This window comes from Elephas maximus, chromosome 2 (assembly GCF_024166365.1).
Source record: "Elephas maximus indicus isolate mEleMax1 chromosome 2, mEleMax1 primary haplotype, whole genome shotgun sequence".
NCBI lineage: Eukaryota > Metazoa > Chordata > Mammalia > Proboscidea > Elephantidae > Elephas > Elephas maximus.
Window position 1 is genome coordinate 100846406 of NC_064820.1, and position 24858 is coordinate 100871263.

Below are 24858 nucleotides of genomic sequence, written 5' to 3' on the forward strand. Positions count from 1 at the left end.
TCTCTGTGCTTCACTCAGGCACTTTGATTCTAACTTTGCTTGCTAGATGGCGCTCCGTGTCTCAGTACCTTCTGTTTCAGAATTAAAGCGGCTTTTTAGCACCGTTGTTCTCAACTAGTTGTGGGCATTTGATTAGCACAGTGTTGGTAATGTTATTATTGCCCTTGTTTTTGCCACCCTTGTTCATTCTTTGATTAAGGAAGTGTCCAGGTGGGAGCTGCCCATCTTAATCTGTATAACAATAAAATTTAGCGAAACTCTGCACCTGAATTTAGGGCACATTTATGGCTCAATTACGCGTTCTGATGCATTTCAGAAAGCACCTTAGTAACTTCCTCCAGTAATCTGATTGAGGTTTTCAGGAAGAAGATAAATCAGCAGATCCAGATGGTTATTTACAATCTGTGAGGTTTGCCACCACAGTCCGCCAGGCGCTTCCAGCTCACATTCCCATTGCAGGATGAGTGAAGCTGATCCCAGGGAACTTATTACTTGATTTGTCATTATGGTATATCATTAATTGATTTAAAAAGTATTATTATTTATTTGAAGACCAAATAGTAAAAATTCATGTCTACAAGGAAATGTGTTTTAATATTAGTAATAAAAGACACCACAAAGCTTGTTTTGCAGGAATGATGATTTGTGGATCCTAATTTTACTTTAATCACTAAGTGACTCTTCTCAGATATTCAAAACACTTTTTTTAAAACTCCTTTGTGTTGAAGCACAAAGAGAAGGAAAATCAATAGTTTTAAGTTTCTGATGAAAAAAAATTAAGATGAGCCAAAAAGACCTGCATATAGTTCTGTCGAATGAAGATGTCACTTTCAGCGCACCCACCGCTCACATAGCATTGTAGTCCCATAAAGAGGGAGTTACAGGTGAGGATGGCTATGGTTGCAAATGAAAGAAAAATATGTATTTAGACACATTTTCCCAACACTTTATCAAAGGCGATTTTAACTTGGTACTTGCTTTTAGGGTTTTGAGAACTAATTTGTATAGAAATGTTCCACCTTTTGGAAAATTAATAACACTCAGAACTGAGTGGTTTGGAAACCCTTTGTCAAACCTTCGCTGCTTTGGTGAAGAACCCCACAAAGTCTCTCTCTAGGTGTTAGGCTGAAACTAGCAGGTGCTGAAAACCTAAAGCGGAAAATTTACCACTTGATCAGCCCCAGCCACACACCAAAAACCTGCTACTGGTACAAACATATGTTCCAGATTAAGTTCAGCAAATGGCTCTCTCTCTCCCTTTTTTGTTTTTAGAGTTGAAAGTTGATCGTGAAAATTCAGATTTGAGGGAATTGTGCTTCCAATGGATCACAGGATCCTCAAATGCTTATAAATCCCTCCCAACAGTTTACTCAAGAGATTTCATGTATTTTATTACTTTCTTAAGAGCCTAGTTGAGACCCTCCTGCAAACTGAATCCAGCCAGGTATATTTTCTGGGAACGCGTGTGGCTTTAAAAGTTGGCTAAGTTGAAAACTGGGTGTATTCTTTCCTCTAATGTTAAACTGCAAGGCAACTAAAGTAAAACTTTGTTTTTCTGGTGCTTCGTCTGTTTCTTCGTATGTCCACTAATATAAAACAGCAGAGATTAAACTAGAGAATTTATTTTAAAGTTACTTTAAAGTTTTATTCGCTAGGGAAGTGGGTTTTTTTTTTTTCACAGCATGAGACAAAATAAAGGAGTGTTGTCAAAGCCTTTAATTATGTCAGAGAAGACTGAAATCATGGTGTTTCTTTTAATGGGGGGTAACTATCTTTTGCAACCTCCCTGTAGTTGCCCAGTCATCTCCCAGCTCAATTATTTGCAGACCTGTCTGTATACTAAGATGTCTTGTAAAGTAGTTTAGAGTCAACGCCCTACTCTATCTCAAAGAAAAACCCCTAGGCAAGTTGCAGGAATGGAGCCAGGCATCAGGTACCTCAGGTCCCTTCCTATGTAACCTAGGGAGTCCAGAGTCGTTCCCCATTACCTTCCTGCACTTAAATGATCACCCTGCAGATTTTAACCAATACTGTCATGTTGAAGTTTGGTAGTTATTATTTACACCTTTCCCTTCCCCAGGGGTCTTGGCAAATGTTTAAGAGATTATTGATTTCCAAGAAACCAAATAAAGAAGCCTGTTCTTTGATAACATATGAAATACACACTTTTTCTTTAACTAAATAGGCAGTGTACATTTGACATTGACTAATGGGCAAGAGACAAGGAAACTTATTTTAAAAGACTTTGAAGGGGAAAAATGGATAGGACAGCAGCAATCCTACAGAAGACTAGAATTGAAGTTAAAGGAAAAGCTTGGATAAAAAGTGGGGAAATGGCCATCTATGCTGTAGAATAGCTTAAGGTTTCACTGAACACACACAGGTGGTGAGTAAACATCGTTGGAGAAGCTCCCCTCACAGGGGCATGATCAGTACTGATCAGTGTTTTGACTTATTTGAAAGAAAATGAGTTCTTCATATTTCTTTTCTCCACATTTTTATCTGGCTAACGTGGATCTGAAATTTCGATCCCGGTCTGAGGGTTTCTAATTTACTTAGAACAACCCAGAAAGTCATTCTGAAACCAGGTCAGGAATAAAATTTTTTTTAAAGTAGGAAATTCCTAACTGATTAATTAAACAGAGATCATAACTCTCCCCTCCCCCAAATCATAAGGGAAACCCTGGGCACAGATAAGAGATCCCCAAAACCCAGAATGAGAACAAACCCCAGGCACCCAGGAGTTCAATGTTATCCATTTCATCCCCCCAAATCTTCACAATTCCTCCTCACTAACAGCTTCCTGGCACCTGATTCCCTCTTTTCGATCCTGAACCCTGGAAGGTTAGAGCAAAATATTTTCTTTATCCAAAGATGGAAGCTTAGTTCATGCAGAGAGCGAATGAAACATGTTCCAGCTAAAGAAATGCAAACATTATAGCAATATTTCTGTTGCCGGTTCAGATCGAGGGAGGCGAGGTCCTAGTCTGGAATACATGTGTCCCCAAAAAAAGTCACTATTATTCAACAAGTTCCCCTTGCGACCTCGAGCACTTAGTTGGCATAATAATTAACCAACGTGAGTTCTTCTCAGTTTTCGTAGGAGGGTCCTGCGGCTAGTCTAGATCCCAGCATGGCCGAGTTTCTCCAGTAGCGCGGGCTTGTCTTACTATTTGGGCAAAAAGACTCTTGAGATCGCAAGAGAGACCAAACTACGACCGAAAATTATCTTTGGGAACGACCCAGCAGTGCCTTTGCAAACAAAGAGTGTGGCAAAAGTTTGCGTAAGCCGCGCTTCAGGAGAAAACAGCGTGTTTACGGCCATTCTGTGAAAACAGACTGAATGGCTAATCTGTGAAATATTTAATAAAACATTTGTATGTCTAAGGGATAGAAAAATACAACGTTTTGAAGCTAAATTAGTGCTAAACAGAGGAATTCACTGAAATTTTTCGTTGCAATACGTTGTCAAATAGAGAATAATTTTATCCCCATATACATTGTAATGCGTCTTACGACACAGAAACAATTTTGAAATCGGTTTTTTGAAGCTATTTTATAGCGAGGAAACCCGTTAGCTTTTTTTACTTATTCCTGACCCTTTCTGGTAAAGTTGGTTTAAAACTAATTTTGTATAACTTAACAAAAATTTATTTTTGGCTGTCTCACCTGCTCAGAATGTAATATTTTCGTCCCCGATGTCTGTTCAAGAGAGTAAATGATTGGAATGGGCTGTCAGTGGAGAGGGACAAATTTTACTCAAAGTTCAACAAATGACGCAAGTTTCAAGAAAGCAAGGTGTAATTTGAAATCATTGAAAATTAGTTTTAAGAGTGGCGACTTAAGTGTTGCTAAGGAGACCATGCGGTGAAAAAGATGCCCCACGGAAGTGATCTTCCTTTATTGCACTTTGCTTAAAGCGACAGTGAAAAAAGAAAGCCAAACTGGGAAATGTGCGGAAAAACAGCTTGGAGATGAGGTCTGAAAGTAGATGAAGAGGTGGTGGGGACTGAGTCAGACGCGCCTACTTTTTCTTGGTGTCAAATAAGTAACTTGCTGTCCGGCTCTTCAGCGCGCCGCGGGCCAGGCGCCCGCTGCAGAGCAGCCTCCCTCGGGTGATAATTAACCAGTGTCTGGGCGCACCCGAGCGAGTCCAGCAGCTCTGGTAGCTGGCAGAGCTGTGGGATCGCGGACAAGGTGGTCTGGAGGTACACCTCCTGAAACCGAAGTCTCTCGCGATGACACCACGAGCCCAGTGAGCAAGTGCTCACAGTAAACCCGAGGGGGTACAGGTCCTACCAGCTACAGGGTGGGGGTAAAAAGTTGCTCAAAGAAAAGTTGTGAGGGTAAGACCCCTACCATCGAAATGACTGAGAGTGGCACTGCTTTTACCAAGGGCACCCAGCGTAACCTAGATGCAAATTCGGGGAGACACGCAGGTAGATGATTTGTCAGTTCTGGGACATTAGAACTGATAAACACACTGGCCTGGAGCAAGTAAGGCTCTCAACTCACGAACTGCACACTTTTAAACTCACTGTCACTTTGGGCTCAGATCCTTAGACTTCGGGAGCCGGTTTCTTATGGGGAGTGGTCGGGGGGAGGAATCTGGCAAGGGCCGGAACTTCGGGGTTCTAGCCACCCGGAGAGGAAAGTGGCGTGCTGGGCGCTGTCCATGGTGCTGGGCAGAGCGAGACTTCACTTTGCTCTACATTGCTGCCCCCAAACCGATCACAGGTGTAAAAACAACAGCTCAAGGGCACCAACAATACGTGCCGCTGAAATTTTTTCTCTCCATGAATGTGGAAAATACGCACGTGGCCGTATAATTAAACAGTACCCTAGGAAAGTTCTGCTCTTCATTCCTCAGTCTTCACTGCTTAGACAGACAGCAGCAGTGTTAACTGGTTATCACAGTATAGTTTCTTCTGTAAAGTGTTCCATATCCCAAAGTAATGTAATCAGCAATTCTTTATGTACTACGTAAACAGGGAGGAGGAAACAAAAAAAGGTGACTAGAGACCCTAAACACATTCAAGTAGTTAGTTATTTCCAGGTTTGATAGGAAACAAAAAACTACAGTATGACTTACCCTGTTGGATAATACGAGTTTATGGAGAAAGTATTAAAAATATATAATTTCATCTAAATGATTCTGTAAACTCTATGCTTGCCAAGTGCTGCAGTTATATTTTTGGTCAGCAAGAATAAAAGTACTGCTTTACCTATCTTCGTGTCTGTAAATTTAGAATGACTGAAATTTCACTCTAACTTCTAAAACGACCCTGTAACAACTGCATTCTCTTAAAACAAATTTGATTTCTTAAAGAAATCAAGCAATCAAGAAGAAAGCAAGCAGGATATAGATAAAAATTATTTCAAAATTAGGATAAAGAGCTAAAATAGAAACAAAACCTACTTAGGTAAATAACATGATTGTAAATATATATACATATATATCATGTGACAAATATTTCAGGTGAAATAAGAACTATGATGTTTAGTACAAATCAGAAATGTGAAAAACAAAATATTTTAGCTTAATTGTACTAATGAAAATCTTATTTAGCCTCAGCAACTTGAATCCATGTGACAACAAAGAAGGAAAAGGACATGAATTCAAACAGCAGCAACTGACAGTCTCATTTGATATTTGATATCAAGCACTAGATCAATATTTGTGAGATCAATGCAATTTTAATGGTTTTCTTTCAAAACTGTATGAAAGGCAAATTGTGACAGTGCTGGGGTTATTTTTAGAGCTGGTTATTCCAGGGGATGATATTAAGTAATTTACCGAAGCAAAGCAAAAGCAAAAAAAAAATCCACCACAACAAACCATCAATATTTCTTCAGTTGATAAATCCTGATTATCCAAGTACCCAGAGAAGGTGTGAACATTTATTGGAAAAAAGCCATTTATTTAATTATGGTTTTTTTTAAAAAAAAACCCAAGAAATAAAATAAGCCTTTGAAAAATTATTTGGAGGTAGGGGAAGACGAACTGGATTAGAGATATCTTTTTTTTTCCCCCCAAACACAATGGGATTAGGTGGTACTTGAGCAAAAAGAAATGAAAACAATAAAAAGAGAAAACCTAGGCCTTTCAGCTGTAGGGTCAATCCTCTCATGTGTGGAATTTAGTGGGAAACAACAGACTTTTCTGTCTCCCTTGCAGAGTAGAAATCTGAGCCCTATCTGAAACTCTCTGCAATGTTCCCAAAAAGATCAAATGCATAAAAAAGTAATTAGGTATGAATATTGTCTATTTTTTTAAAATAGGATTTATACTTTAAAAAGAAAATGCAAACATATTTAACCATGAGGCATACAGGTCCTACACATCGAGTTACATTTTGACTCCATTGCTTATCAACTCATTTTGGTAAAAATTCTAAACATGGATTTATTTGTTTTTTACAGATTCAATTTTGAGGATTTTTTACCAAGAGGAATCCAAGACCTTCAGTACAAACATCAGTCTCTGGGGAAGTAGATGTTAAAGGGGGAGGGGAGCATAACTAGGTGAACATTTCCGTAAGAACAATAACAAAGGTGAGGTATGGTGATCCTGGATAGAGTTTGTGACAAGGAGATGTTTAAGTTTTTAGGTTGTAAGAGAAAGGAATTATCTTTCATTTGTAATTCAACTTTAATAACTCAGAGAAATTGATTTTTCACTTGAAATAATAGGGACTTTTTAGGAAATTTTTTATCTCTGATCTAAAGAACTCTCATCCTTCTTCAGATAGAAGATGAATACTTTAAAACTATGCAATTCTTATTTTCTTCCCTCAAATGTTTCCTTTCTTCTAATGGTTTTGTTGATGACAGTAAATTGCCTAATGAAGAAATGGTTAATATACTATTACACACAGATCACTTCGAATAAAAGGCATTATATGCTTTTAAATGAAATTCATACCAAGTCATTTGCAATAAAATTGAATCATGCACCTAGTATATTCCTTAAGAACTAGGTAAAGACATATTGTCCAGGATTTTAATAACTCCATAAAAAGTCACTCTGCATGTCTCTATGCTCTATTGTATTTCAAATTTGGCATACTGCTTACAAACTGAAGACACCAACAGTTGTCAATTTTTCTTTAATGAAATAAAGCCAACCTTACACACACAGACATTACATACAAAGAATTTACAGATGCAAGTGAACTTAAAGCATTTTAAAACAGTATTTATTGCAATGCCTTGTAGATTTTGAACATGAAAAATTTAACAGAAAGTAAGTTTACACTCAGTGACCAACATATATTGAGCACCTACTATGTTACAGGCACTGAAAAGATATGCATTGTATATGTTATCTGTATATTTCAGGAGGATTGAAAGAAAGTGGGCATATGTGTCCTATGGATGGATATGGATCTTCACACACACACACACATACACGCACACACGTGTGTGTATGTGTGTGTGTGTATATATATATATATATTTTCCTCCTTTTCCTATTAGGTCTTAAAAAAATCCCTGAGTTACTTTAAGGAAGGAATTAACTTTATATTTGACTGTAATTTGGATTTCTTTTTGGTTAATCATAATTTGAACAATAATTTTTCCTTATCAGACATGAAGGACAGTACTTCAAATTTAAAAGTTTAGTGCTCCCAAAATGCTGCTCTTCTTAAGCCACTTTGAAGTAATGTTAGTGAGTCTAAGATCCAGATCTACATGATAATCTCTAGTTTTGCCTTCAAACACAATTCAGTTACAAAGAACTTGCAAAGATTTTGAATCTATTCAGGAGACGAAAACTCTTTAATTTTCTGAGGAGTAAAAACTCCCCAAGAAACTTCATATAGCTTCTTAGATTTTGCTTAGCATACGTGATAAAACATTGATTGTTGCAGTTTGGTGACCCATGAAATTTGGGGGTTAGTTTTCTCTTCAGACCAGAGCATATAATTATGCAAATAAAGAGCTGTCACTGATCTAGTGAAATACTCACAAACACATGCACTCTGAAATTGGACAGAAAAGTGAAAATGGTTGGTGATGTGATGGTGCCATGGTTTGCTTTCCTGCCAAGTTTCTATCCAAGTTCATTATTCAAATTGTAAACTTTTAAAAGAGACATATCATTCTTGGGGTGTTCGTTGTCTTTTCATTTCAGATTCTTTTTATTGGTATTGCGGGCTGGTCACAAAGTACAGTGCAACATTATTTTACCTATGACAGTTTCCCATATTACCCACAGTAGTAGCTGAGAAAGAAAAAGCTGAATGATATGGAAAGATGGATTCAGGATCTTTCTAGAAACGTTTCATGTCTGCTTCAAACAGAACTCCAACAATACAAAGAATATAGTAAAAACTTTTTCAAAAACCTCAAGGCAAAGGACTGGGAAAAGTTGCCTGGAAGGCCTCATGGATTAAGTCAAATTTCCCTTTTCAAGCTTTTTACATTTAAGGCGAAATACTGGTCACTGTGTGATGTCCACTTAATGGTCAAACTTTCAGATGTACTTTCTCCCATCTAGCCAATTAAAGCCAACTACATATTTGGTGACTTTAACCTTATGGTTCATTTACAATTACTATTCCTCTAAACCTTCATGCTAAGACATAACAAGAGTTTCTCAATTTAATCATGCTCTTTGGCATAGAGGTCTTCCAATTCCAAAGTTACCATTACACAAGCTATTGCATAATTTCAGATGTCATGGAGAGTCCCACTGATGACATCTGAGAAGGCTCATGTCAGACCACTGACTGCTAAAGACATCACTACATGAAAGATCAGTGGTGTGAAACTTTAAAAACATCAACCCAAGTGAATCAATTAAATCAACATTCATCCCTCCTAAGTGTGAGGTTTAAGACTATCATTGTTGCTTTTTTTTTTCTACATAGATTTTGAGATAAACGCTGGAATGCTTTGATGGCTATTTCTATTCTTGAATCTCTGTTAATCGACTTTGTGCTATTTCCCCCTTTTCAACATCTTCCACTTGCTGTACATTCTTTACTTTTAGTACAGTGGATGACAGTTGCAATGCTTTAAATCTAAAACCGCCTAACAATGCTGACGCTTTAGGTAGGGTAGCTTTAAGCTCTGTGAAGTGTTGATTAAAAACCCCTTCCCAGACTCAAACTGATCTTTTTGGAGATTAATAGAATATTAGATAAAAGGAAGACGAACAATTCAAGAGACTCCCACTCAGTCACTCTATACAAGGAAGGAAGGAAAGTATTCAATTTTTGAAAGGGAGTACCTCCTGGTGTCTTTTATTTTATATTATTACAGCCCCTAATAAGTAATCATAAAATAACCACCACCATTATCTTTTTTTTTTTGCCACCCATATTTCAAAGATGAGGATGTTTCACATTTATTTAAAGACATTTTCCTTCACAGAGGCATGAGGAAAGTTTGAGAATTTTTTAGACTTTTTGTAATAATAATCTTTCTAAAATGAATTGGGATGACAGACACCAACAGGAACCTGTCAACTTACAGTAAAAATAATGACAACAGGAGACATACATGTGTTTGGACTGAAACTCCAGATAATCCAGAGAAACATAAAAAAAAAAAAAACCCACGAAAAACTAACTTACCAGCACTAATAATATAGTTAACACAGCTTGTTACCCACACCCTCTCAGAGGAGTTACAAGGTTCTAAGTGAGGAACAGCTGTGCAATAAATCTAAGTTACTTTCAGATTGGACGTAATACATCAAGAACCTAGATATAAGAATTTGGGAGCAATTTTATCTCACCAGACATTTTTAGGAGAACACATTTATTTATAGTATATTAAAGTTTATTTTACAAAACCATAGTTTAGCAATGCCTTGTTCAAATTTCCGTGCTAGCTAAGGAGATATTTTAGATATTAAGAAGAAATGTCTTTAATAAATGTTAGCTTTGAGAAAGGTGCAAGCCAAATAGTGACCCAACTCAAGTTAGGATATTACCACTGCAACAACATTAATAATGAACAGCTATGTTTAAACACTGATGAATGTTTTCTTTCCATTCTCCTTAGGTTTCTGCTTTCATTAACCTCCATCATCCAGTTGGTGAATATATGAACTTCAGAGCAAGAATAATACACCATTGCTTGTTGGGAAAATTATTTTTATTTTAAAATGATGAACTGAAATATATAGTAGATACAAAACTCCTGTGCTTTTACTTTTTTTTTTGTATAAACAACAATGTAATACAGGTCAAAGCACAAGGCAGAAACTTAAGAACAATTACTACAAGTAGGTTTTTTTCTCCCTTCAAATATCCATGAAAATTTTTAAAGACTGACCAAATCCCATGGTGAGGTACCTTTAGAAAGCTCCAAAGCAGTATCTGGTTTTTAAGTTTTGGTAAGACTATTCTGAATCTAAGATTTAGCAATAAAACTCCTTCCTTCCCGTTCCACTTGCTCTAAGAACTGAATATATAATTAAAACAAAAAAGCCCACATCCTAACTTTAATTCTCTAGTCTCCCAAAAGCCTGTCTAAAGAAACCAAAATGGAGAAGAGAAGATCAGAGCAGAAATATTCTTAACATCTGGCTGCCCCCAGGAAGGCGAGCTACTACCGCTGCTTGTTGTTACTCCAGGAAAATTGAGGCGAACAATATTATTACATTTATATCAACAAATCCATCATCAACAGGTTAAAAAATCCTACAAGAGTTTGATCAGTTATCAGTTGGTGGTCTGGGATGGTTTGCTTAGCTCTCTCCAGGTTGCCACAGCTCAGGTCCACAAGCAGAAATTATATTTACACAACTTTAAGTTTGCAAATAGCTTCTAAAGATAGTTAAACGAGCCTTAACAACCCAGTAGTTTTAAAGTATTAAAGGCAATTAAACAGTGACATAGTTAGAAGTGAAGGTTTTTTAAAAGAAGTGAGCAAATTTGAAGAGAAGGAACAGAAGGATTTGGTTTATAAGCTGAGCACATTTACTCTAGTTCAGCTGCAGGAGCTTCATGAATTTAGCGTAGCACAAGTGCTGATTTTAAAAAGCAATGCCGTAAAATTAGTTTCCTGTGAACTTTTTCCCACACAATTTATAATACTTTGAAAATATATTCAATACACATCAATTCTCAAAGCCTCTCCCTGGAAGATACCATTATTTTACAGAGCTTGCTATGACTTCAAAACAGGAAAGATCGAATAAAAAGGGTCAATATCACAGACTAATGTGCTGGACATTGATGGTGTTCCACATTTTTAAATTGTCCAGGAGCTGGATAAAATGCCATTTTGATTTTTCCTCCTATGTTGTTTCTGCTTAAATAACATCAAAAGATATGCAGGTACGACCACTGAAAAAAGATCACTTTAATTTGCCATCACTAAAACTATAAGAACTAATTAATGTAGCTGTTTTTTTTGTACGCCAAACACAGCATGAGACATCAGTTGTAAAACCTGCTGAAATCGCTTTATAATATAAAAATATTTATCCATGAGGTGGTCGATTTTAAGTTATTTTCTAGGCATTAGATAGTTCTAAGTCATTTTGGGTACATTTTATTATGTCTTCGAATAAGGCAGGCATATTAATTGTTGTATATACTTTTAAAAAGGATGAAAAACACTAGACTCAGGTCCTCATCTATCAGGAACAGAATCTTCACCAGGTAATTAGATTCTTCAAGTAATTAAAAATTGACAATATTAAAATTTAATATATGGATTCAAAAGTCAACAAAATCTTCACTTATTTTTCACAGTATTGACCAAAACTTAGCTCCATTAAAACTGTTGAAACTGTAGGGCAAAACCTTAAGTAGAGCAAGTGGAATGCTAAAAATAATGACACTGGACTGAGAGGAGACAATCTTTCACACCAGGTCTATTTCCCTTGAAGAAAACTAAAATAAATTAATTTTAGCCCCCCATTTAGCACTTCAGAAAGAAAATTCTGAGTCCACAGGTTCATTTTTTCTGATGACAAAAAAAAAAAAAAAAAATTCTACCTCTAAAAGGCCTAACTCCATGAAAGCTCAGAACAGACCATTCTCCTTAGGATTAATAACAGCAGCTGAAACAAGAAGAACAAACTCTCACCATATTAAGATTTAAAAAGCAAAACTGAAGTGTGTTATCTAAATTTCAATTCCACTCAATACACACTACATATTTAAAAAGTAATGTCAACTCTAATGATAAAGTTGGAGATTCCATTGAAAATGGAACTTTTCACACATACACTTAAAAGATCTGCTCATCATTATGTTTTGGTTTCAACAGTCTCTTCTGTAATTAAAGACTTCTGTAAAATCTCATATTCAACTGGCAAGGGTTTTCAGCCGTAATGTGGATTCGATACTTTAAAAATTTTATGCAGTTTTTCTTCTGGTCTCAAAATGAAAATAGATCGTTAAGGAGAGAACAACTTGCACTCCCTAAACTACACAGTACAGAGTGGCATTTGTGTTCTCAATTTAAATTTGGCTTTTCGGGGGGGGGGCGAAGCTCCTTAAAAAAGAGGCATAACATGCCCTCAGGGGGAAAATCTATTTAAAATGGAAGTCTGAAGTTTTGAATAAAAGTTTGCTCTTGTTCAGAGGATGGGGGGGGAAAAAACACAAAAAAACAGCATGATTAATGGGGAGGGGGGAGCAGCGGCTGCGCTGCAGTTGGCGGTAGGACCGCGCAGACGCCGCTCGCCCCGCAGCGCGGGCCCGGGCTCCATCAGGGCAATTAGAGCCGCGCCGGCCGCGCCGAGCAGGGCGCTGTCAGCCTTAATCTGCGTGGTGACGGGCAGCGCGAAGCCCGAGCTCAGCCCGCAGAAAGCACGACCAGTGAACCCATATTGCTTTGACAGTTGCACTCATCTAGAAATAATGCAAAACGCTATTTAGATGTATATATCACGACCCTGTGCTCTAGGAAGAAAACAATCTAATGAGGGGCTGGGAGACCGCTCGCCGACAACAAGCAGTTGGGAGACGTGTGGATGCATTCTCGAGCGTGGTTCCTTCTCTCCCCTCCCCCGCCTCGCTCGCTCTCCTCTTACAGCTCTTCGTGCTTTATTCTGTGGGAGCGTCGCGTCAGAGCCGGCTTGAGGGAACTGGTCTTGGCCTCAGAGGCTTCGGTAAAGAATTTGAAAATAGACGGGAAGCTCTTCCAGGAAGTTAGCTCGTGTCGATCGGTGCCTGTAAAGAGCACAGAACCGGTTACGAGGCGGCCTTGCTAGATGCCGGGCGCGGGTGGGGAAGGCAAGTCAGGCCGAAACGACGCAACGGGCCGCCCCCAGCGCCCGGCCCCGCCCCCCGCCCCCCGCCCCCCGCGCCCGAGCCCAATTACCGCCCCCGCCCCCGCCCCCGCCCCCGGTTTCGGTTCCGCGCCCGCCGCCGGTGCCAGGGCCACGCTCGGTCCCCGGGAGCCACGACCCGCAGCACTCGGCTCCCGTCCCTCGTCCACCGCTGCGGGCGTGCGTCTCTGAGCTCGCGACGATGGGGGGACGCCGAGAGTGCGTGGCCGGCGGGGACTCCTCACCGCACACTTCCACCGGAGGGCTCACTTTGCAAACCCCCCAGGGCTCAGAGGAATCCAGATTTCCGCCAAAGTCCGCGTCTCCGCAGGCGGCGCTCCGGGCGGCCGTAAGGGATTCTCGGGCGCCTCGGGCCTGAAGCCCAGTCACGCCCCCGACGCGCGGCCGCGGTCGGGACTTTCCCTGCGGGTCGCCCTAGGCGCGGCCCCCGCTGCCCCCGGCCGCTCCGGGCCAATCGAGGCGGTCGGCGGGAAGGGCCCCTCCCTCTCCCGCCTGGAAGCCACCCTCCTCCCCAGGCTCGGCGGCGCGCGCGGGGATTGGTTTCCCTGCGGGCGGGATCCGGCTTCTACACCCGCCCGGAGTTTCCTGACTTCCCCCAACCAAAAAAAAAAAAAAAAAAAAAAAAAAAAAATCGGGTTTTTCCTGCCTCTCCCGGAAGATGCACTGTTAGATATGATTGTTTCCGAGAGGTCACTGGGACCAAACCGTACACGATGCTTAATGAAGGACCAGATTCAAAAGAGACTGTGCCTTGGGGTGTCCTAGCAGGCTATATTTTCAGACTTCAGGGGAGAGTTTTAGAAAATTAAAAAAAAAAAAAGGACTACTAAAAGAGCATCATCCCACTGCCGTCCAGTCGATTCAGACTCTTTGTAAGATAGAACTGCCCCATAGGGTTTCCTAGGCTGTAATCTTTATGAGAATGAGCTCTGGTGGCGCAGTGGTTAAGCGCGCTTGGCTGCTAACTGAATGGTCCGTGTTTCTAACCCACCGGACACTCTGCATGAGAAAGACGTGGCAGTCTGCTTAGCAAAGGTTTACACCTTTGGAACCCTTATGGGGCAGTTCTACTCTGTCCTGTAGGGTTGCTATTACTATGAGGTGGAATCAACCGGATGGCAGTGGGTTTTATTTTTTGGTTTGGGAATCTTTATGGGAGCAGCTGGTGGATTCCAACCTCTAGGCCTCCGATCTTGTCAGCAAGAATTCAACTTAGAAAACACACGGTTAGTTGTCAGTTTACACGGTTATTTTATTTTACTAAAGCTCCTTTCTGCGGCCTCCATTTAATTCTAATGTACAGTATTTTTCAAATAAAATCTACCCTCGGTTTAATACAGGAAGCAAGTAACACTGATGTAGTCATAAGAATATATGAGGAAATTCATCTGTTTTTCATTCCCTGTGATAGTTTAAACCATTTTACCAGTAGCTTCACTTCTGGGCGTTTTTAAAATTAAAAAACAAAAATAATAATTAAGAAAACTATCTCATAGAAATAATGAAAGAATGGCTTTGAAAGAATTGAAATCTTTCTTCTTAGATCTCCCAATTATGCAGAGATGCTGCCTGGAAGTCTCCAGATTTCAGGGCCTCTGTCTGATACTTTAACATTGTTAATGATAATTCTTTAGTCTGTAATAGTAGGTCATTGCTATGGTTACTCTACAATGCTGCAACACTTTGCTTTCCCCTTCAGCTATTCGCTGAGACCTGGTAACCACATTTGTTGCCTAGCAACAGTTTTGTGACAGTATCACAATCTGGGAGTTACAACAATAAGGATGCTATGGCTGTGGTCTGCCAGAGAGCAGAAAGCTACAGTCTATGCCTGTGACTTAGCTGTGGGAGTTAGCCCTAGCACAGAACCTAGCCCGGAGAACCCTCTCTTAATGGGTGTCCTCACAAGGATGCGCTCCATCCCCCTCTCCTCTGCAGACTGCCCCTATGAGCCCATATCTGGAACTAAGATCCAGTATTGAAGTCATATCCCTGAGAAATATCCCCCAACGCTACTGTATTTAGACCAAAAAATGAAGTCATTTCTCTATTTGTTTCCTCATTTTGAGCAAAATTCAATGTTATTCAATGAGAGGGAGGGGTGAATGTGGGTTTATCCCGGCAAATCCTAATGTGCCTCACTGAATTTTGGCAAATTTTTATAGAATTCTTGGAAAAAATTATATATATGACTGACTGCATTAATAAAAAAAAAATTTTTTAAGGTGTGTAAAATTTCAAGTTCTTTAAAAGATACACAACATCCAGGTATTTATTATTATTTTTACTAATTTATTCTAATGACATTCCTAGGGATTCTTTTGATTTGAGACATTTATATCCTCCAAACCTAAATAAGCAGTTGCAAATATGCTCCAGCACGACTAAATATTTTGTGAATGTATCTAGGAGGGGATCCAGCTTCTGGATAGGTTTATGAAATGTCTATTTCTACAGTGCTTACAACCCTGGTTTGATTTCAGTAATAACTACTAATTATACTTATGATGACAAAAAATTTTAAAATTAGTTGTATTTCTTCTTTGTGAAAGACCATTCTCAGATGCATACTATATGGCAACGCTCACCGTCAACACAATAAGCAAAAAAAAAAAAAAAAAAAAAAAAACTGTTAATTGTCTCTTTTTCCCATTTCCCTTGCTTCCTGCCACATTTGGCAGTTCCTCCATATTGATCTCACTTACATCTACTAGTGTTACTAAGGCTATGATCAGTTTGTAACCTTTCTCAGGGAACTCTATAATTCCTACCACCCTTGAAAACTAATTCGAGCTATGAATCTAGAGGGACCTAAAGAGTCAACGGTCTGAAGCAACTTTAACTCCTTTATTTATTTATTTTTTGGTGACCATCTCTCTGAAGGATAAACAAATTTCCCTAGCAATAAATTTACTACAAAGATTTTTTTGTTTTAGACATTTACCCTTGCAATTCAAAAGTATAAATAATGAGAATAGGTGCTTCTGTCACAGGAAGGCAATTTGCTAGGAGTAAAGGTAATAAAGGAGTCCTGGTAGTGCAATGGTTAAGCACTTGGCTGCTAAATGAATGGTTGGCAGTTTGAACCCACCAACCACTGCAAGGGAGAAAAGACCTATTGATCTCTTGTAAAGTTTACAGCCTAGGAAACCTTACGGGGCAGTTCTGCTCTGCCCTATAGGGTCGCTATGAGTCGGAATTGACTCAATGGCACAAAACAACAACAGAACCTGAATTACAGAGGATGGGGGAGGGGATTCTCTCTAAAGTAAAAAATATAAATATAAAAGTAAGCATGCACATTTTACCACATATTTGGCTTTTTCTAAACGTTTGGAAGTAGGTTTTTAATAATTTTAAAAATAGCATTTAGACATTTGATAATTGCATGTCCATCTGGGGCCACATACACACATTTCAAGAACATCTTTAGAGACCATTTTAGATAATTTAGGGTCAAAGTTAACAAAAATATTTACAAATTAATATGAAAGCTGACCCATGGCAATGCAGAGTGAATGGAAACTTTTGAGAGCAGCTTTCTAGTACTTCAAAAATATGCCATTTGAGGAAAGTTAAGAGTGGTGCTTCTTAGTATCTCAGTAAAAACACACTAGGCCATTAACTTACCTATTCATAAAAGGATATAAAAAGGTAAAGTTTAGGCCTATCAAAAAAGCAGTTATTAACAAACTATTAATAGTTTATTAATACAGTATTCATTAATAAACTACAATGACATAGAGGTAATGGGGAAACTAGTAAGTACATTTAGCATTAACCATGTTATCTGAAAGAGATAAACATGATTTTATAGTCAGACCCTAGCTTTTCATCTACCACAACTTTACCCAGACCTATCAAAAGCTCCTCCTAGGGACTGGACTTCTCTCTACTTGTCAAGCCCCCCTTTTCCCAGTCTAGAGGGTTTCCCACAAGGCATCTAGTAAGGGTTTCCCACATCGAATACCTATTAAGTTCTGAGGGAATGATTTCTTTAACCTTTTTAGGTTGGTAGATTTGTTCTTACTGGATAATTCACTTTTGGAGGCGAAATCAGTTTGCTAATCTATAAAATCAATTCAGTATCAAAGTAAAATGTAAAGGATCACAATGCTTTATTACAAAGAAGGGTCTCTGCTAAGTTTCAATCAGTTGATCTTAACAGAGATGATGGTGGTCTCTAAGGGCATTTTAGAAATTCATAGGGATATTTTCAGTTGTCAAGGTGACTGTAAGGTGCTATTGGTATTCAGGGAAACCCTGGTGGCATAGTGGTTAAGTGCTACGGCTGTGAACCAAAAAGGCTGGCAGTTCGAATCCGCCAGGCGCTCCTTGGAAACTCTACGGGGCAGTTATACTCTGCCCTGTAGGGTCGCTATGAGTCAGAATCGAGTCAGCGGCACCGGGTTTGGTTTTGGTTTGGTATTGGTATTCAGTGGGAGGGGGCCAGTGAGGGTGGACATTTGTAATTTGCAGGGCAGCACTGCAGAATAAAGAATTGTTCTGAATTACACATGGTTTTCAGATGTTCTAACATGTAGTTGAAAAATCTGTTTATAATGACATGGGCTTAGAATTTAAATCTGTTTTACAAATAATCTCAAAGTACTTTTTGCATGATTTTAATATACACTGAATTTTCTGGGAAAGCAAACTACCACGTAAATTGAAGAGTTTTTACACTTTATGTTGTTCAGAATTTCACCAAGAGTGGCTCACCATAGCCGAAACGTTGGCAGTTTGAACCTACCCAGAGGCACCTCAGAAGGCAGGCCTGGCAATTTGCTTCAGAAAGGTCACAACTTTGAATATCCTATGGTGCAGTTCTACTCTGCACACATGGGATCGCCATGAGTCAGAAGCAGCTCTATGGCAACTAACCACAGTAACAACAACATCTATTAACTAGATCATTACAGTGCTTTCACAATCTTGTAAGTAGGTAGATTATGTTACCTCTAAAATTTGTTTCAGGACAGTGTAAAAAGTACCATGTAATATTTAGATAATCAAGGGTCAGTAAACAGAAATGGATAGTTAATTCTTCTTTATTACATTCAGACTAGTTCGCCCAGTAATCTGTACCTAACTCTAGCTATTTCTTTTGTCCTTATGCAGAGAAGAAAATGCCTATCCTTAATTTCTCTTCTGTTTCTTCCACAAGGAGTTTGTCAATGATGTTATTTATTGTGAAATAACCAAAAAGCAGAGGATAAAAGATCTTCCAATCAAAATATTACACTGAATATCTAAACTTACCACTTGTTTAAAAAAAAAAATGAACTGTAGAAATTTTAAAGTGGTAAAGCTAATACACTGGTCAAAAGGATTAGAAACTTTCAGTATGAAGAAAAGAAAGTATGAAGGATGACTATAAATCATATGAGAGAGATTAAATTGCTAAAATGTGTCATTTGTTTTCCCAAAAGACTACATATTTAAGAAAAAGTGTCTTCTAATGGAACTGACAAAGAGGGGGGATACATTCATGTAATAGCATTTAGAATTTAAACAAAAGATGCTTGAAAATTGCATTGAGAGTGGAATGGTCAAAGAATAGGAAAAGAGATGAAAACACTACTGTATTTACTGTCTTATCTATTCCCCTTACTTCTTCCAGTGCTAACTCCAAGTGTTCCTTACAAGTCTACTTTGTCTACACTCCACTTGATCTTAGTGCTTACATTTTTTCTTTTTTTCAAGCAAAAACTATGCCAAATTATGCTATTGAGTTAGCAGCCAAAATCCTGATGTTTACTTTGGCAGATGTATATTTCTCTGAAGCTGTACCTCATTTTATGTAGTAAATAAAAAATTTTATGTAAATATGATTTCTATAAATATTTTAAAATGAAGAAGTGGGTTATTTACCCCTTCAATGAATCCTTTAATAAAGTGAAGAATTCTTTGGCAGAGCAAATAATCACTTTTCAAGTGATATTACACACACACACACACATACAAACTAGATTTACCTAAGGTGAGGTTTACTACTGTAGTATGAAGGACAGTCTGAAGAGGAGTAAGTTATCACCAAAGAGATAATTTGGAAGAATTTCTCGGTCAGCCATTCACTATTCTAATTATTGCTAGTCACTTTATTTTACATGGTCTTAGGCCAAAAGGCATGGAAAAACCTCAACAATCTAAGCATAATTTACATCTTAGGGTCTGATGTAGAATAAAGAATATAACTATTCTCAAAATCACCTTTGAATATGAAAGATAATTTTTAATACCTTTGTTTCAGGAGGGAAGAACCAGCATGTGTCTCCACCTTTTCCCTATTCTTATAACAAAAGAATTAGTTTTTAAATTAACAGGTAATAAATAAACTTTATAAGTTTCCTATGATAAAGGGGAAAAGAAAAAAATTAGGAAGTTATGAAACACATTAATATTAACAAGATAACATGTCTATGATACTTTCAAAATGACAAGGCTTGGTTTAAAAAGTTGATCTTTCACAAGAAAAAGAAGCATGGGCAATTAGGAAGTAATGAAGACCCTGTCAATATAGCTATGTTGATAATAACAAGGGAATTCTTGAGAAAATCTAATATATAAAATTTAGGAGGTTTTTTTTTTTTAGGAGGTCTATAATATGCATTATTGAGTCCCAGTGGGATTAACTAATGAATTTATGAGCTCACTAGCAGTTATTTTTAGAAAGTTATAAACAATCAGAGAAATACCAGAGCACTGAAAAATAATATGCGTTCTAAAAAGAAATAAAACTATTTAAAGATGAATTATAGAGTTTCTAAGGAGAATATAATTTTTATAAAAAAAAAAAAAAACCCAAAATACAAACATACTAACATTTGATGGCACTTCTCCAGGTTAAAAGGGACAAGTGTGTGAGACCAGGAAGCAGCCACAATGGGCAGCCACACTGGAGGGTAGTAAATGCGGTGGGCACTGAGATTGTGTACGGAAAACGCCAAGTGCAGCTCAGTAAACGTGCTGATTGCCTTGTTAAATTGCTTGTGTAAGATATACAAAAAAAACCCAAATCTGCTGCCATCGAGTTGATTGCGACTCATAGCGACTCTATAGGACAGAGTAGAACTGCCCCACAGGGTTTCCAAGGAGCGCCTGGTAGAATCGAACTGACCTTTTGGTTAGCAGCCACAGCTCTTAACCACTATGCCACCAGGGTTTCTGTGTAAGATATAGGCAAGTCTTTTTCCACCGCTAACATTTTTTTAACATGGTGCTGCAAGACCATTAAAGCTGGGGTTGTATTGAGACCCTAAAGGAAAGAAGTCAAGGTTGGCCAGAGATAAGAAACAGGCTGAAACAAAGACAAAATCAGCAGTGGACTTTTGGGTCATCTGCAGCTTCTGGGGTGGCCTGCCTTAGCATCCAGCACCTTTCCTGCCAAATATCTCTCATCCTGCCTTAGCATCCAGCACCTTTCCTGCCAAATATCTCTCATCTATCAAAGAAGAATGGCTTAGAACCCAGGGAGACAAGTCCAGGAAGTAGACTTCTTCTTGAGGTGGAGCAGACGGCCTGCAGTAGCTGTGGATCTCTGACATGGAACCCGGCAGACTTTTCTAATCAACTTTGGTATAACCAATCAAAAACTGGCACATTTTTATTACTTCAATTGCTGTTCCAACCCAGACAGCTGGTACAGAAGTGCTTGCTCTGATTTTAATTCTTGTTTTGTCTCACATATTACTCTCCCTTAGATTCCTGTGGCCTCCAAGGATTCATTGTTTCCCTTTGAAACTCAAGCCCAAATGTGGGCACAAGCCCCCTTTTTCCAGTTTTCCCTTTCTATAAATGAGACTGTCATTTTCAAAAGTAAGTTTACCAAAAGAGATTGTAAGAGATCACAGCATTAAACAAGGGAATGCCAAGGACCATAAAGTAGTTATTTCCCTATGTACAGGCTTCTGATCCTAATATTCCCAATACAGTCAGCAAAGAGTTTTATTGGGCCCCAAGGTCCTTCATTCTAAAATATCACTCTGCCCAAGAGGGCTGGTACAACTTTACAGATACCTTGTCAGGCTTCCTTTTCTGTTTATAGCTAGGTACCTATGGCTCCCATTTTGACTCTGTGTGAGTGTGTATGTGAAGGAGAGAGAGAGATAGTGACAGAGTCAGAGAGGTAAACTGATAGAGAGCAAGGGTTAGAAAGAGATTGAGGAAGGGGTGAGAGAGAGAGAATGAATTACAAAATACTTTCCTTATTTAAAAACAAAACAAAGCCATTTGCTAGCTCAAACATGAGTCATTATGGAATCCTCCCCTCTCACTGTGGATTCTACTCTAAAGGATGTATTTCGTGGGCATATCATGTTTCCAGGGTTCCTGTGATTAATCAATCAATTCATACATGTATTTACTATATGCTAGGCACTGTTTCTAGGTGCTGGGATGAAATGGTGAGCAAGATGTATAAGGGTCCCGCTCTTGCAGTGTACATTCTAGTGGAAGAGGACAGATAACAAATAAATCAGTAAGCATGCTAATTTCAGAGAGTGAGACGTATTATGAAGAAAATACAACAAGGGGATGTGAAAAGAATGCAGGTGGGGGGTTGGGTGGCATAGGAAGAAGAGAGGTGGTCATTAGTTTAGATTGGGTGGAGACTACTTGTGACCTGAGACCTGAATGACAACAAGGAGCCAGATGAAGGTGTGGGGGCAGAATGCTGCAGGCAAAGTTCCAGAAGAGCAAGTGCAGGCAGGCACTCTAGGGAGGAAGGAGCTTGTCACAGGAACTGAAAGGCTGGAGTGACTGGGGCATGGCGGGTGAGAGGAAAGTGGCAGATGACTCAGAGAGGCCGGCAACCTACAAGAGATGTGAGGTCTTGCAGGCCATGGAGAAGGGTTTGGATTTTATTCCAACTGCAATGGAGGAGCTGTTTGCAGGGTTTTAAACTGGGGAGAAATATAATCTGTTTGCATTTTAAAGAGCAGTACACTAGCTGGTATGTGGAGAATGGATTATAAGGAGTTAGAACGATGCAAACAGTTAATGTGCTTAGCTGCTAACTGAAAGGTTAGAAGTTTGTGTCCACCAACAGGAGCCATGGAAGAAAGACCTGGAGATCTACTTCCAAAAAATTAGTCATTGAAAACTCTATGGAGCACAGTGCTACTCTGAAACACGTGAGGTCACCATGAATCAGAAGCAACCCCACTGCAACTGGTTTGGACGGCATTTACCAAGTCTTCCCACCTCTACAGCATTCACTGGGGCTCACTCTTCTACATACTTCAGAGTACAAAAATCTACTTGCTATTAGTTCACATATAATAAATACCTTAATAATACAGTAACGGTAATATACAGGGAGAGCTAAAAGAGAGTATAGTAAAGTAATATTTCAAGTAATAAATAAAAAACTGAGTTGGACTAGAAACAAAGCATTTTCTTAGCAATCCTGATCCTGCTCCTGTTATACACACTAATATCTCTGGTTTCTTAGCCCCAAAAAGAAAGGTACTTGGATGGGAAATACACTGTCACAGAATTCCATTTCTGCAAGCAGCCCAGAGGTAACTGGTGGGCTTACTCTCCAGGCAGACTTTCCTTCAGAGTTCTCCGTTTCTGTGAATGGATAAAACATTCTCCTAGCTACTCCAGCTCAAAGCCTCTGAGTCATTTCTGATGTTTCTTTTTCCCTTGTTTGCTGCTTCTGGATCCAATCCGTTACCAAGTCCTGACGATTATATCTCAGCAAAGTTTTTCTAATTTCTTTCTTCCTTTTCAGTCTCCCTGCTGTCACTCTAAATTTAAAGACCTATCATTTAGAATCCAGAAACCAACTCCTCACTCATTTCACTGCCTTCAGTCTCTCCCCTTCTAAACTAACTTGTACCCAGCTATCAGATGAAAAATTCTAAAGTATTGTTTGTGTCATATACTCTTCCTGCTGCTCAAAAATATTCAATGAATCCCTATTATCCTTCAAATTAAATAGAAATTCCTTAATTTGGCTCCATTCTCTGGCACCAGCCCTCTTTTCTGGGTTTATCCATTAGCTCTTCTGTATTTCCTCCCGGGCCTGTAACCTGACCCTACTAAAGCAAGTAAATTTCCATTAGTCCTTAAACTAGCCCAAGCCAGATTTGGCCTGCCCTGCATACGCAGAAGGGCCAGCTGTGACTGCTAACTGACCTCAGTAGAGGATGCAGCAACAGGTGGAGACAATTAGAAGGAAAATCATCACCTGGACCCTATTCCAAAGCGAGAGGTTTGACAAAAAACCACGTCACCTCCTAGTTCTTAGCCACCTTGTAGACTTTTCCCTCCCCAGTACGCCTGCATTCCCAGACCTTGCTGCCCAAATTACATACGAGCCCTGCTTCCATGTAGCTTGGGGAGTCAGATCTGAGGAACTTCCTCTCAGCTCCTTGCTCTGCGCATTGCAATGAAGTTACTTTCTCAAAGACCGGTGTCCAGATAATTGGCAAGTCTGAGCTTGTAGGACAAAGACCCATCTTCCTGGGTTCGGTAACAGGCCCAGCTCAACTGGCATCCCCTAAATCCTTCCAAATTCTTAAGATCTCTCCCTTTACTAAGCTTCTTTAGTTAGTTAACATGTTCTGACTTATATTTCTTTATTTATCTTCTCGTGCCTATAAAACTATAAGACAATGCCCAGACCCAAACTTTCTAAAGCCAAATCTCAGGTACCAGGCAGGCATCTGTCATTTTCATTATACTGGAGTCCAGCCAGAGTTGAGAAGGCAAGGGTCAGACTTGACTTATCTTCATAACGGATTGGTAAATATATCATATGTTGAAGCGTATGTTAGCTTTTACAGTTAAGAAATAAATTAAGCACTCAACTACTAGCAGTAAGGCTGGGGGCTCAAACCCATCCAGAGATGCCTTGGAGGACAGGCCTGGCAATCTGTTCCCGAAAGGTCACATCCTATGGACAGTTCTATTCTGCACACATGGAGTCACCATGAGTAGGAACTGACTCAACGGCAACCAACAACAACTAAATTCGATTACACTAAACAATTGAATACTATAGCTAAGGTTAAAGGAAATAGAGGGTTTTTCTTGCCCTCTCCAACAAACTGATGAGGCGGACTCAGGTGATCCATAGTCCACTAGCAACTAGTTGACAAGCACTAACAGATGCTGAAAGTATCTTCTAGATCTCTTCAGCTAAAATGGTGTACTTATTTAGTAAATACAATTTACTACTACCAAAAGAGGTTTAGGCAAGTGTTAGAACAGAGAACTCCGAGAGGGTCAAACTCAAACTGCTCAAGAGCTTGTATTCCCAAGGTGTAGTTGACTTAATCTAAATAGATGCAGACTGAAACATATCAAGTATAAACTAGTAAAGACCTGGAGAGGATCACAGATAACATTTAGTTCAGCTGTCTCATATCACAGGTAAGAAATTTAAAGTCCAGAGAGGCTGTAACTAGGCCAAAGTTACATAGATACTTTACCTGCAGTCAGTATTTACAAACTGGTTAAGCACTGAGATAAGAAAAATTTTCAGAAGACTTATGTCTAATTGCTTCAAGATTCAGTTCAATATTTACTTATCCTAAAAAAGCCTTCTTTGGTTAATCCAACCCTATACCATCTATTTCTTT

At 39.1% G+C, this 24858-nt stretch overlaps 1 protein-coding gene across 5 annotated transcripts in view; it reads right to left on the reverse strand.

The window, feature by feature from the left end:
- Window positions 1-11939: 11939 nt before the first annotated feature.
- Window positions 11940-24858, reverse strand: part of FAM172A (family with sequence similarity 172 member A) — a 497808-nt gene continuing 484889 nt past the window's right edge. For 3 of the 5 annotated variants that reach the window (XM_049867989.1, XM_049867951.1, XM_049867939.1), the window contains one exon: window positions 11940-13145. In XM_049867989.1, the coding sequence (XP_049723946.1) occupies window positions 13073-13145 (73 nt within the window). In that variant the 3' untranslated portion in view covers window positions 11940-13072. The remainder of the gene's footprint in view (window positions 13146-24858) is intronic. The other 2 variants (XR_007515229.1, XM_049867961.1) reach the window with 1 other exon arrangement.